Genomic DNA, 14,965 nt, shown 5'->3' on the forward strand with positions numbered 1-14,965 from the left:
CCCGCCTCACATCATTTGTGTATATATGTTTGTATCTATTATTCTCTTTATTTTATTAATGACGCGCATTATATCTGTAATTCTATTTATTTATAATGATACTATTGGTGCCTGTTTACTTGTTGCGTTTTGTTGTCTGTCCCCCCCCCTTTTAGACTGTGAGCCCGTTGTGGGCAGGGATTGTCTCTGTTGCTGAACTGCACTTTCCAAGCACCTAGTACAGGGCTCTGCACACCGTAAGCGTTCAATACATACGACAGAATGAATGAAATACCATCACTATTAGCATTATGGCTCAGTAGAAAGAGCACGGGCTTTGGAGTCAGAGGTCACGGGTTCGAATCCCAGCTCTGCCAATTGTCAGCTGGGTGACTTTGGGCAAGTCACTTCACTTCTCTGTGCCTCCAGTTCCCTCATCTGTAAAATGGGGATTAAGACTGTGAGCCCCCAGTGGGACAACCTGATCACCTTGTAACCTCCCCAGCGCTTAGAACAGTGCTTTGCACATAGTAAGTGCTTAATAAATGCCATCATTATTATTATATTATTATTCTGGAGATTTGCCTTGCTCAGCGTCTGGAAGCTACCTGCTGTAGCTTCTGCTCCAATGGAAAGACAACTTGGCTTCTGCATTGGAGGGGGAAGTCCACGGTGTGGGGGAAACACAAGAAAACAGTTTCTAAAAGATGTGAAACTCATTTTTTCAGAAATTTCAAGCCCCTCTCCACCAACTGCAATAACTTTAATCCTGGCTCCAACACAAAAACCCTCCAGTCACCTCGGACTGATCTTCCTGGGACTCGCTCCCAATTCCGGCCCCATCAGCTCTCTTATCACTGCTTATCGCTGTGGAAAGCGCCTGGGCTTGGGAGCCAGAGGTCATGGGTTCTAATCCCGGCTGCGCCACTTGTCAGCTGTGTGGCTTTGGGCAAGTCACTCAACTTCTCTGGGCCTCGGTTAACTCATCTGTAAAATGGGGATTAAAACTGTGAGCCCCACGTGGGACAACCTGATCACCTTGTATCTCCCCCAGCGCTTAGAAGAGTGCTTCACGCATAGTAAGTGCTTAACAAATGTCATTATTATTATTATTATTAGCAGAAGTGGGTAGGGGGGCACCAAAGGGTGAACTTTCCACCAGCCCAAATCGGGTCATTCTTTACAAGGGGGAAAAAGAAGGTTATCGGAAACAGGGCAAGAAATTGGGCACATCCAGTCACTTCCCTACCCCGTTACTCCAGTTCAGGGGGCCAACTCTGAGTACAGTGTTTGGCACAGTAAGCGCTTAACGAGTGTCAGAATAATATTAATAACGACGACAACCAAGGACAACTTTATAGACGCTGTGCAGTCAGGGTTATGGGACTGGTATTTGTCTTTGCAGTCACACTTGCCCCTACAAGTGAATTTCCCCATTAGTGGTGAGCATGAAACACAGCTCTGTGCGTGTCTGTGATCCTATTTTTACAGCTCTTTTAAACTGGGCCCACGTAGTCGGCCATTCTTTTCCACAAAAACAGAAAATCCATGACATCTGTCCGTCTAGAAGAGAACCGTTACCTATTTTCATATGCTTATTTCCAGGGTACACCAGCCATTCGTAAACCTCATCACTGATGCAGAGGGTATCGTATTTAATACAAAGTTCGGCAATTACTTGGAGTTCTTCTTTGGTGAACACCTGAAACACAAAAAGTTGAACCGGCCCATGAATCATCAAACCTGAGCTAGGAACAATAATTTACTTTTTTTTTTTAAAAAAAAAAGAAGAATTACCTTGCCAATAGGATTGTGTGGAGTATTCAATATGATGGCTTTTGTTTTTGAATTAAATTTACTGGCCAGTTCCTGAGGGTCTAACCTCCAGTCACCACTTGACCATGAGCTTCCGATCTGAGATTTCTAGGGAGAGAATCGAAGGTGTGGTTTAACTTCAATCTTCTGCCTAAATCCCCTTCCGTCTCAAAGTTTAGATTGACCCCTGGCCAACGGGGAAATAATTTGGCAACGTCAAATCTAGATGCCTCTTAAGACAGGGTCACCTACAGTGATCGTAGCTAGCCTAGGAAAGAACTGGATGTCACTTTGGTAATATACCCCATCTGACACTATTTCCACGGGGGCCCTTTTAAGAGTTTACACCCGCCACAGAATAGCGGGTAGAGTGGCATGGCATCTCCCCCTCTAGACTGTAAGCTTTTTGTGGGCAGGGAATGTACCCGCTTACTGTTATTTTGAACTCTCCCAAGCGCTAAGTACAGTGCTCTGCACTAGCAAGCACTCAATGAATACAACTGAATGACTAGCCCAGGGAGTTTTTAAATTTCTACCAGGAAAACCCGACCTAAATATCTACCAGCTGGGTTAAAACCATCTACGGTATGACAGGACTCAAAATGTAAAGATGCTGTATGCAGGATCATCTTTTTCCTTTTTTTATTTACGCACTTGGGCATTATCATGCAATGACGCCTTTGGAATTCTTGAAGACCACTATTCGGCCCCTTTTTTGGATTACAAGTGGAACGGCATTAACGAAAAGAGTGACAAGGAAACTGCTTGTTGGAGCTGTTGCACAACTCAGTGTACATAAACAATTTCAACACTGTATCACTTTTGCTGCCCAACGTTTCGGGAAAAATGCACTGCTCTACCTGGGGGAAAAAAATGACAAATTACTCACGGTTCTCAATGGAATGAAAACAGGCGTCGCTCCTACCATCCTTACCATAGGCTCATAGCAATCATAAAAAGGCTCTATTATTATAACCTACAATGAAAAGATTTCCACAGTTTTGATTCATTCACAGGACAAAAACCCCCCAAAGCCTCACAAAACCTAGTGGAGATTAACAGAGCCTAGGAAGTGGAACCCCCAATCTTGACTATTAGCCTGCTCTGTGATCATGAGCAAGTCACCTAACCTCTCTGGGCCTCTATTTCCTCATCTGTAAAACAGGGATATGTGCTCCACTGTGAGCCCCAGATGGGACAGGGACAGTGTCTGAACTGATTATCTTCACCTAGACTATCTCCCCCTCTAGACTGTAGACTCCTTGTGGGAAGGGAACTTGTTTAGGTTGTCTACTCATTCGTTCATTCAATCGTATTTACTGAACGCTTACTATGTGCAGAGCACTGTACTAAGTGCCTGGGAAGTACAAGTTGGCACAAGTACAAGTTCTAATGATCCACTTGAAAACTATCTTTCCACCTTCTATCAACCATATAGTATTGGGCTGAACCCCCTTTTTCCTCTCCTCCTCCCCATCCCCCCCGCCCTACCTCCTTCCCCTCCCCACAGCACCTGTATATATGTTTGTACGGATTTATAACTCTATTTATTTTACTTGTACATATTTACTTCTAGACTGTGAGCCCACTGTTGGGTAGGGACCGTCTCTATATGTTGCCAACTTGGACTTCCCAAGCGCTTGGTACAGTGCTCGGCACACAGTAAGCACTCAATAAGTACGATTGAATGAACAACTAGACCGTAAGCTCGTTGTGGGCAGGGAATGTGTCTGTTTATTGTTATACTGTACTCTCCCAAGCGCTTAGTACAGTGCTCTGCACACAGTGAGCGCTCAATAAATGACTGACTGGTCTACCCACCTTGCTGTACTTTCCCAAGCGCTTAGTACAGTGCTCTGAACAAAATAAGAGCTCAATCAATACCATAATCAAAATTCATAGCTCTAATGAACCACTTGAAAACTATCTTTCCACCTTCTATCAACCATATAGTATCGGGCTGAGCCCCCTTTTTCCTCTCCTCCTCCCCATCCCCCCCCGCCCTACCTCCTTCCCCTCCCCACAGCACCTGGATATATGTTTGTACGGATTTATAACTCTATTTATTTTACTAGTACATATTTACTATTCTATTTATTTTGTTACTGAGGTGCATCTAGCTTTAATTCTATTTATTCTGATGACTTGACACCCGTCCACATGTTTTGTGTTGTTGTCTGTCTCCTCCTTCTAGACTGTGAGCCCGTTGTTGGGTAGGGACCGCCTCTATATGTTGCCAACTTGGACTTCCCAAGCGCTTAGTACAGTGCTCTGCACACAGTAAGCGCTCAATAAATACGATTGAATGAATGAATGAATCAGGCTAAGTTACCTATGCATCATTGTAGCTCGGGTATTCTTTTCTTCCATCCTCACTAACTGCCACCTCAGATCTAGAGCATACTCACACAACACATTCTTCCCAGCCCTGACTTTGGCTTTCAACCTCCACCTCTAAATTCAGATGTCTGCAGGAGTAATAATAATAATTATTTTCTTTTTTTTTAATTGTATTTATTGAGCGCTTACTGTGTGCAAAGTGCTGTACTAAGCACTTGGGAAGTACAAGTTGCCAACATATAGAGACGGTCCCTATTCATTCATTCATTCAATCGTATTTATTGAGTGCTTACTGTGTACAGAGCACTGTACTCAATGCTTGGGAAGTACAAGTTGGCAACATATAGAGACGGTCCCTATTCATTCATTCAATCGTATTTATTGAATGCTTACTGTGTACACAGCACAGTACTAAGCGCTTGGGAAATACAAGTTGGTAACATATAGAGACGGTTCCGATTCATTCATTCATTGAACCGCATTTATTGAGCGCTTACTGTGTGCAGAGCACTGTACTAAGTGCTTGGGAAGTCCAAGTTGGCAACATATAGAGACGGTCCCTATTCATTCATTCATTCAATCGTATTTATTGAGCGCTTACTGTGTGCAGAGCACTGTACTAAGCGCTTGGGAAGTACAAGTTGGCAACATATAGAGACGGTCCCTACCCAACAGCGGGCTCACAGTCTAGAAGGGGGAGACAGAGAACAAAACATATTAACAAAATAAAATAAATAGAATAAATATGTACAAATAAAATAGAGTAATAAATACGTACAAACATATATACATATATTCATTCATTCAATCGTATTTATTGAGCACTTACTGTGTGCAGAGCACTGGACCAAGCGCTTGGGAAGTACAAGTCGGCAACAGATAGAGACAATCCCTACCCAATAACGGGCTCACAGTCTAGAAGGGGGAGACAGACAACAAAACCAAACAGGTAGACAGGCATCATCATCATCATCATCATCAATCGCATTTATTGAGCGCTTACTATGTGCAGAGCACTGTACTAAGCGCTTGGGAAATACAAATTGGCAACATATAGAGACGGTCCCTACCCAACAGTGGGCTCACAGTCTAAAAGGGGGAGACAGAGAACAAAACCAAACATACTAACAAAATAAAATAAATAGAATAGATATGTACAAGTAAAATAAATAGAGTAATAAATATGTACAAACATATCTACATATATACAGGTGCTGTGGGGAAGGGAAGGAGGTAAGGTGGGGGGGATGGAGAGGGGGATGAGGGCTCATAGTCTAGAAGGGGGAGAGCCATTTTGCTTCATAGGGAACTTCCAACTTGCTGACCGCTTGAAAACAGAATTACTCAACTCGAATTCACGCATTGTAAAGCAGGAAACCTGTCTACCGGTTCTGCTGTACTCTCGCAAGCGCTAAATTCAGTGACGACGATGGCATTTGCTAAGCGCTATGTGCCAAACGCTGTTCTAAGCGTCAATAGCATCAAAATAGATCAACAGAATTACTCAGCTTGAATTCGCTCATTGTAAAGCAGGAAACCTGTCTACCGATTCTGCTGTACTCTCGCAAGAGCTAAATTCAGTGACGATGAGGACGACGATGGCATTTGCTAAGCGCTATGTGCCAAACGCTGTTCTAAGCGTCAATAGCATCAAAATAGATCAACAGAATTACTCAGCTTGAATTCGCTCATTGTAAAGCAGGAAACCTGTCTACCGATTCTGCTGTACTCTCGCAAGCGCTCAATTCAGTGATGATGAGGACGACGATGGCATTTGCTAAGCGCTAATGTGCCAAACACTGTTCTAAGCGCTGGGGTAGGGACAACGTAATCAGCTTGTCCCCCGTGGGGCTCACAGTCTTAATTCCCATTTTAAAGATGAGGGAACTGATGCACAGAGAAGTGAAGTGGCTTGCCCAAGGTCACAAGTCAGAGCCTCCATTAGAACTTGTGTCCCCTGACTCCTAAGCTTGTGCTCTTTCCACTAAACCACGCTGCTTCTCAATCAATCGTATTTATTGAGCACTTACTGTGTGCAGAGCACTGGACTAAGCGGGGATAATCTACCCTCACCAACTTGGAAATCCCTCTATCTGACCACAACCTCCTCACTTGTCTCAATCAATCAATCAATCGTATTTATTGAGCGCTTACTGTGTGCAGAGCACTGTACTAAGCGCTTGGGAAGTACAAGTTGGCAACATATAGAGACGGTCCCTACCCCGCAGTGGGCTCACAGTCTAAACGGGGGAGACGGAGAACAAAACCAAACATACTAACAAAATAAAATAAATAGAATAGACATGTACAAGTAAAATAAATAGAGTAATAAATATGTACAACCATATATACATATATACAGGTGCTGTGGGGAAGGGAAGGAGGTAAGGCGGGGGGATGGAGAGGGGGACGAGGGGGAGAGGAAGGAAGGGACTCAGTCTGGGAAGGCCTCCTGGAGGAGGTGAAAGGCCTCCTGGAGGTCTCCTCTCCCCTACACCTCCTCCCCATTAGTCTTTTCTATTCCCCCTCAGAGACCTCTTCCCTCTGGACCCCATCCAATTTTCTCAACTCATCATGCCCCATTTAGCCTCCATACCCTCCCTTAACGACCAAATAGAAGGTCTCAACAAAGAAGCAGCGTGGCCCAGTGGAAAAAGCCCAGGCTTGGGAGCCAGAGGTCGTGGGTTCAGATCCCGGCTCCACTGCTTGTCAGCTGTGTGACTTCGGGCAAGTCACTTCACTTCTCTGGGCCTCAGGTACCTCATCTGGAAAATGGGGATGAAGACTGGGAGCCCCACATGGGACAACCTGATCACCCTGTATCCTCCTCAGCGCTTAGAACAGTGCTTGGAACATAGTAAGCGCTTAACAAATGCCATTATCATTATTATTATTCTGTTTGGTTGCACGAAATCCGTACCAATTTTGCAGTAATCTGAGTTCAATCCCGGAGTTTGAGACCTGAAGCTAAGATTCTAATAATAATAATAATAATAATAATAATGGCATTTATTAAGTGCTTACTATGTGTGCAGCACTGTTCTAAGTGCTGGGGGGGGGGGGGTAATACAAGGTGATCAGGTTGTCCCACGGGGGGCTCACAGTCTTCATCCCCATTTTACAGATGAGGTCACTGAGGCCCAGAGAAGTGAAGTAACTTGCCCAAAGTCACACAGTGGACAAGTGGCGGAGCCGGGATTTGAACCCATGACCTCTGACTCCAAAGCCCCGACTCTTTCCACTGAGCCACGCTGCTTGTCTGTAAGCCTATTGTTGGGTAGGGACCGTCTCTATATGTTCCCGACTTGTCATCATCATCATCATCAATCATATTTATTGAGCGCTTACTGTGTGCAGAGCACTGTACAGTGCTCTGCACACAGTAAGCGCTCAATAAATACGATTGAATGAATGAATGGAATTCGAGGGATTCATTTATTTGGAGAGATCCAAACCCCAAATATCAGTGAAGTTCCAGAAATGAATGCGTGCGGATTATTGGCTCTTTCAGTTATCTACAGATGAGTTACCTTCCATTTCAGGTAGGTAATTGACAGCAGATTATGATAAGAATCGCATTTTCTTAGAGAGGCAGCGTGGCTCAGTGGAAAGAGCATGGGCTTTGGAGTCAGAGGTCACGGGTTCGAATTCCGACTCGTCCACATGTCTGCTGTGTGGCCTTGGGCAAGTCACTTCACTTCTCTGAGCCTCAGTTCCCTCATCTGCAAAATGGGGATTAAGAATGTGAGCCCCACGTGGGGCAACTTGATCACCTTGTATCCCCCCCAGTGCTTAGAACAGTGCTCTGCACATAGTAAGCGCTTAACAAATGCCATTATTATTATTATCATTATTTTCCTTTATGAATAAAAGTAAATACAATAGGGACGCCAGGTGCAGGGCTTTTTGCTGCTATCCGAGGACTGAACAGAACTAAAGCCAAGAAAGGCCAAAAGCCCCTGCTTGGTTAAGCGGCTGACTCTTTTTAAGGTGGTCAAAGGAGGCACCTGTTTCAGTGGGTTGCCTTTGCTAAAAGGGATCAAAAGAGCCTCTTAGAGCAGCTGCTGAGTAATTGTCACTCTGCTGGGAGCCCAACGGATAAAACAGTCAGCCAGGGGCTGTGCACGTTGCTGCGCTAGATGTCTGAAAGGAGGACGGCGTTTAGCTCAGCCGGAAGGTAGCTTCACGCCGCTGCCTGGATCGTCTTTGTCCAGAAATGCTCTGGGCATGTTATTCCCCTCCTCAAAAACCTTCAGTGGCTACCAATCAATCTGCACATCAGGCAGAAACTAATCACCCTGGGCTTCCAGGCTGTCCATCCCCTCGCCCCCTCCTACCTCACCTCCCTTCTCTCCCTCTCCAGCCCAGCCCGCACCCTCCGCTCCTCCGCCGCTAATCTCCTCACCGGGCCTCGTTCCCGTCTGTCCCGCCGTCGACCCCCGGTCCACATCATCCCCCGGGCCTGGAATGCCCTCCCTCTGCCCATCCGCCAAGCTAGCTCTCTTCCTCCCTTCAAGGCCGTGCTGAGAGCTCACCTCCTCCAGGAGGCCTTCCCAGACTGAGCCCCTTCCTTCCTCTCCCCCTCGTCCCCCTCTCCATCCCCCCATCTTACCTCCTTCCCTTCCCCACAGCACCTGTATATATGTATATATGTTTGTACATATTTTTTACTCTATTTATTTATTTATTTTATTTGTAGATATCTATTCTATTTATTTTATTTTGTTAGTATGTTTGGTTTTGTTCTCTGCCTCCCCCTTTTAGACTGTGAGCCCACTGTTGGGTAGGGACTGTCTCTATATGTTGCCAATTTGTACTTCCCAAGCGCTTAGTACAGTGCTCTGCACATAGTAAGCGCTCAATAAATACGATTGATGATGATTACTCCATGAAGCGACACCTGGTCAGGTTTTCCAAAGACACTTACTTCATCTTTCTCTTCAACTAGCCCCTGCATTGTGCTGAACAGAGATCCGTATCCTCCGACTGTCACTAGAATTTCACTGAGCGGATCGATCTGTCTTCCGTGAACTCTTCCATATATGTAGGCCAGGACCTTCACCAGAGGAGGATGACCCTGCTCGGATCAAGGAGATTTAAGAAATAAACACCATTTGATTACGCGCGCGACTTGCCTGTGCTGAAACGTTTCCAAAGGTGAACATCCAACTTTCTAAACACCATTTGATTACGTACGCGACTTGCCTGTGCTGAAACGTTTCCAAAAGTGAACATCCAACTTTCTTCCTCGCAGAATATTGTGAGCATCTCCACCGTACAATTTCTACTGAATACAGACCATTCGAAAATACCGTGGTAAAAGAATCTTGAAAAGGAAACCGAAACCGTTTTAAATATCACTGTATTCAATTGCATTTATTGAGCGCTTACTGTGTGCAGAGCACTGTACTAAGCGCTTGGGAAGTACAAGTAGCCTTTTCCCACCTTCAGAAGCAAGGATGATGGCGTCCTACTTTTAAAACTTTTCTACAATGGGACCGATATTCAGCAACGCTTTCAAAAAATTAGAATTACAAATAAATACAATTGACTGACTGCTCCTCTGGGATCCTTTCCCCTCAGTTGAGCAGCGTGGCTTAGGGGAAAAAAGCACATGCTTGAGAGTCCGAGGTCATCATCATCATCAATCGTATTTATTGAGCGCTTACTGTGTGCAGAGCACTGTACTAAGCGCTTGGGAAGTACAAGTTGGCAACATATAGAGACAGTCCTTACCCAACAGTGGGCTCAAATCCCAGCTCCGCCACTTGTCAGCTGTGTGACCTTGGGCAAGCCACTTAACTTCTCTATGCCTCAGTTACCTCATCTGGAAAATGGGGATTAAGACTGCGAGCCTCACGTGGGACAACCTGATTGGCTTGTATCTACCCCAACGCTTAGAACAGTGTGTGGCACAGAGTAAGTGCTTAACAAATACCATAATTATTATTAATACTTCCACGTCTTCCCGATCTTCTAGACTGTGAACCCACTGTTGGGTAGGGGCCGTCTCTATATGTTGCCAACTTGTACTTCCCAAGCGCTTAGTACAGTGCTCAACAAATACCATAGTTATTATTAATACTTCCACGTCTTCCCGATCTTCTAGACTGTGAGCCCACTGTTGGGTAGGGGCCGTCCCTATATGTTGCCAACTTGTACTTCCCAAGCGCTTAGTACAGTGCTCTGCACACAGTAAGCGCTCAATAAATACAATTGATTGATTGACTGATTGATGTCTTTAAGGAACCGGGACAGCTCCCGGGGGTTTCAGCTATCTCATTTTGTGCATATGTGATAAAAAGGCCCAGAGAAGGATTTTGGAAGGGTCATACGCAGGAGAAAATGGAATGCCTAGGTCTCAAACTTGTCTTTTATTGAAATTTGAAAGAGTTCTGCTTTATTGTACATAAAATAATTCCCTTCCAGAGGCAATAAATGCGATTGAATGAATTCCCTAAGGAGGCTGGAGGAAAGAGAGGCCCTGTCACTGGAGCTTACCAGGCCGGGGGGCCGGCCAGGGGGCTTTCGGAGGGGTGTGGGAGCCAACTAGCTAGAAAGTCACAGTGTCCACCGCTGCTTCCAGGCCAGCACTTGACTTGGCTATTCCCTTTTTGGGAACCACCCTCGCCTTGTTCTGTTGTACTCTCCCAAAAGCGCTTATTCTAAGCTCCAAAGCGCTCAGTAATATGACAATAAATACGATTAAATAAATGAAATGAAAATGACTACTCCTCTGGGATCCTTCCACCCCAGCTGGACTCCCGGGGTTTCAGCTATTAGCCCGGCCTCTCTTACTGACCACGTGCATGCTCCCGAGTGACTCCATTTTTTTTTATTAAATTGGTATTTGTTAGGTGCTTATTATGGGCCAGGCACTGTACTAAGCGCTGGGGTAAGGGAATCAGCGCTGGCTCCAGTCTGCCACTTTCTCCAGAGTGCATTCCAACTAGTTAGGCTAGTTAGCAGCGTGGCTCAGTGGAAGCTGTTGGGTGGGGACCGTCTCTATATGTTACCAACTTGTACTTCCCAAGCGCTTAGTACAGTGCTCTGCACACAGTAAGCGCTCAATAAATACGATTGATGATTGATGATGCTCTGCACACAGTAAGCGCTCAATAAATACGATTGATTGATTGATTGATTGATTGAAAGAGCCTGAGCTTGGTTGTCAACGGTCATGGGTTCTAATCCCAACTCTGCCACTTGTCTGCTGTGTGACTTTGGGCAAGTCACTTCACTTCTCTGAGCCTCGGTGGCCTCATCTGGAAAAGGGGGACTAAGACTGTGAGCCCCACATGGGACAACCTGATCACCTCGTATCCCCCCCCCCCCCAACCCCAGCGATCAGTGCAGTGCTCTGCACACCGTAAGCGCTTAACGAATGCCATTGTTATTATTAGGAAATGCTCCGAGTCCAGGGAAGGCCAGCGGCAGCCGCAGAAATCCCGATCTGGGTGAAGCGGGGTGTGGGACTGGTGGATAATAATAATGGTATTCGTTAAGCGCTAACTGTGTGCCCAGCACCGTTCTAAGCGCTGGGGGAGATACAAGTTTATTGCGTTGTCCCACGCGGGGCTGCCAGTCTTCACCCCCATTTTACAGATGAGGTTGTTGAGGCCCAGAGAAGTGAAGTGGCTTGGCCAAAGTCACCCAGCTGACAAGTGGCAGAGTTGGGATTCCACTCCTACCGGCTGCTCTGGCCTGGGCTTTGGCGATTGCCGCTGGCTTCTCCTTGCCGCACAACTTCCTAGAAACTCCGGACCCAAAGCTGGAGCAGCCATCACAGCCTCACGGCGGGGCGGCATTAGGGGCCCACGGTCTTGAGCTCTTTGCTCCTGCTTGGAATGGGGAAGTGTTCAACTCCGCCGCCCGTTTCTCCAGCTCTGGCCAGTCATTCTTTCACTCGATCGTATTTATTGAGCGCTTACTGTGTGCCGAGCACTGTACATTCGATTGTATTTACTGAGCGCTTACTGTGTGCAGAGCACTGTACATTCGATCGTATTCACTGAGCGCTTACTGTGTGCAGAGCACATTAGAAACACTTGTGGAGTGTACAAAATAACACTGGTCAGGGGTTCGAATCCCGGCTCCGCCACATGTCTGCTGTGTGACCTTGGGCAACTCACTTAACTTCTCTGAGCCTCAGTTACCTCCTCTGTAAAATGGGGATTGACTGTGAGCCCCATGTGGGACAACTTAATCACCTTGTATCCTCCCCAGCGCTTAGAACAGTGCTTTGCACATAGTAAGCGCTTAACAAATGCCATTATTATTATTATTATTATTATTATTATTATAACAATAAACGGACCCATTCCCTGCCCGCAACGAGTTTACAGACTAGAGGGGGAGACAGACGTAGAAAGCGTTGGCTCAAGGGGTTATAATCAATCAATCAATCAATCATATTTATTGAGCACTTACTATGTGCAGAGCACTGTACTAAGCGCTTGGGAAGTACAAATTGGCAACATATAGAGACAGTCCCTACCCAACAGTGGGCTCGCAGTGTAAAAGGGGGAGACAGAGAACAAAACCAAACCTACCAACAAAATAAAATAAATAGAATAGATATGTACAAGTAAAATAAATAAATAGAGTAATAAATATGTACAAACATACGTATATACAGGTGTCGTGGGGAAGGGAAGGAGGTAAGATGGGGGGGATGGAGAGGGGGACGAGGGGGAGAGGAAGGAAGGGGCTCAGTCTGGGAAGGCCTCCTGGAGGAGGCCTCACCTCCTCCTCACCTTGTCAAACTACTACCGCTGGGATAATATTTGGTATTTGTTAAGCACTTGCTATGTGCAAAGCACTGTTCTAAGCGCTGGGGAGAATACGAGGTGATCAAGTTGTCCCATGTGGAGCTCACAATCTTAATCCCCATTTTCCAGATGAGGGAACTGAGGCACAGAGAAGTGAAGCGACTTGCCCAGAGTCACACAGCTGACAAGTGGCGGAGCCGGAATTTGAACCCATGACCTCTGACTCCAAAGCCCGGGCTCTGTCCACTGAGCCACGCTGCTTCTCTAATATTTCTGCTAGAAAGCTAAGCACTAGATAAAAACCAATGATTGATCCAGAAAATTGGGAGTCCAAGCTGAAACAGTTTCCAATTTATCCACCCGTATAACCTCACCTTATCAAACTACTACCACTGAGATACTATTTCTGTTAAACAGCTAAGCGCAAGATAAAAACCAATGATTGATCCAGAAAATTGGAGTCCAAGCTGAAACAGTTTCCAATTTATCCACCCGTATAACTTCACCTTGTCAAACTACTACCACTGGGATACTATTTCTGTTAGACAGCTAAGCACAAGATAAAAACCAATGATTGATCCAGAAAATTGGAGTCCAAGCTGAGACAGTTTCCAATTTATCCACCTGTATAACCTCACCTTGTCAAACTACTACCACTGGGGTACTATTTCTGTTAAACAGCTAAGCACAAGATAAAAACCAATGACTGATCCAGAAAATTGGAGTCCAAGCTGAAACAGTTTCCAATTTATCCACCCATCACATCGCCTACATGCTTAGATTTGGCTACTAGGAAAACATTTTGGCTAAAGAGTACAGAAAGGGGAAGAAAAACAGATTATTAGCAGCTACAACCTCCACTAGAGCAACTGTATTCCGGGAGAAAGAAGGAAAGAATCGATTTAAAGAACGTAAAAGAGGCCCAGGTTTAAAAAAATAAATGTTCACAGACAACAAATCTTCCAACTTGTTGCGTGATAACTTACAAAGCCCCGGGTGTATTGATTCATTCTATCAATTCCCGCCGCTTTGGCTAGTTCTTCCTTAACGTACGGAGGAGGAGATATATCCGGAAGACCTTGGCCAAGATTCACGACGGAGGGGTCCGCAGCCAATTGTGTAAATTCAACCCTGAAATAAAGACAGGGAAACATTTTAAAAATTGGGCGCAATTCCAGATCGCCTTGCCCGCACCGCGTGTTCAAAGTACCGTACTAAACAGAAAGAACTACTTCTTGATGACCCCTGCGAATCCAGAAATTATGCACTCAAAATGTTCACCTACAGCCCGATTTCTTTTATCATCATCAATCGTATTTATTGAGCGCTTGCTATGTGCAGAGCACTGTACTAAGCGCTTGGGAAGTACAAATTGGCAACATATAGAGACAGTCCCTACCCAACAGTGGGCTCACAGTCTAGAAGGGGGAGACAGAGAACAAAACCAAACATACTGACAAAATAAAATAAATAGAATAGATATGTACAAATAAAATAAATAAATAAACAAATAGAGTACATGAGTATAAACGGCTTCTCGCCTCCAGACTGTAAGTTCACTATGAGCACGGAACACGCCTGCTAATTCTGCTGCTTTGGACTCCGCACAGAGTGAGTACCATGGATGGATTGATTAGTTCCAGGTTCTTGTGCTTTTTGTGACTAGCACACTTTCTGGACTAGTATACTTCTGGTGCAATGAGGTAATTTTTCATACAACCCAGAGTTCGTGAGAAATATTTCCTCTCTTGTAGTCCCCCGAAATTTAATGAGTTAAAAAACACCGACAAACATTCCATTTCCATGGGTTTTAATCCTGGCTCCACCGCTTGTCAGATGTGTGACCTTGGGCCAGTCACTTCACTTCGCTGAGCCTCGGTTACCTCATCTGTAAAATGGGGATTAAGGCTGTGAGTCCCACGTGGGACACGGACTGTGTCTAACCTCGTTACCTTCCATCTACCCCAGGGCTTAGTACAGTGCTGGCCCCGTGGCAAAGACCATAAAAAAAAAACAGATACCTGAAAACAATACTTAAATTAGTCATTTTTTTTTTCCTC

The 14,965-nt window shown here is 45.3% G+C and overlaps 1 protein-coding gene across 4 annotated transcripts in view; it reads right to left on the reverse strand.

Moving 5' to 3' along the window:
* KYAT3 (kynurenine aminotransferase 3) overlaps positions 1-14,965 on the reverse strand; it is a 61,868-nt gene that overhangs the window by 34,273 nt on the left and 12,630 nt on the right. For all 4 annotated transcript variants that reach the window (XM_038745770.1, XM_038745769.1, XM_038745767.1 and 1 more), the window contains 5 exons: positions 13,892-14,036; positions 9,062-9,211; positions 2,684-2,770; positions 1,777-1,902; positions 1,561-1,681 (listed from right to left, as the gene is read on the reverse strand). In XM_038745770.1, coding sequence (XP_038601698.1) covers positions 1,561-1,681; positions 1,777-1,902; positions 2,684-2,770; positions 9,062-9,211; positions 13,892-14,036 — 629 coding nt within the window. The remainder of the gene's footprint in view (positions 1-1,560; positions 1,682-1,776; positions 1,903-2,683; positions 2,771-9,061; positions 9,212-13,891; positions 14,037-14,965) is intronic.

This window comes from Tachyglossus aculeatus, chromosome 4 (genome assembly GCF_015852505.1).
Source record: "Tachyglossus aculeatus isolate mTacAcu1 chromosome 4, mTacAcu1.pri, whole genome shotgun sequence".
NCBI classification, from domain to species: domain Eukaryota; kingdom Metazoa; phylum Chordata; class Mammalia; order Monotremata; family Tachyglossidae; genus Tachyglossus; species Tachyglossus aculeatus.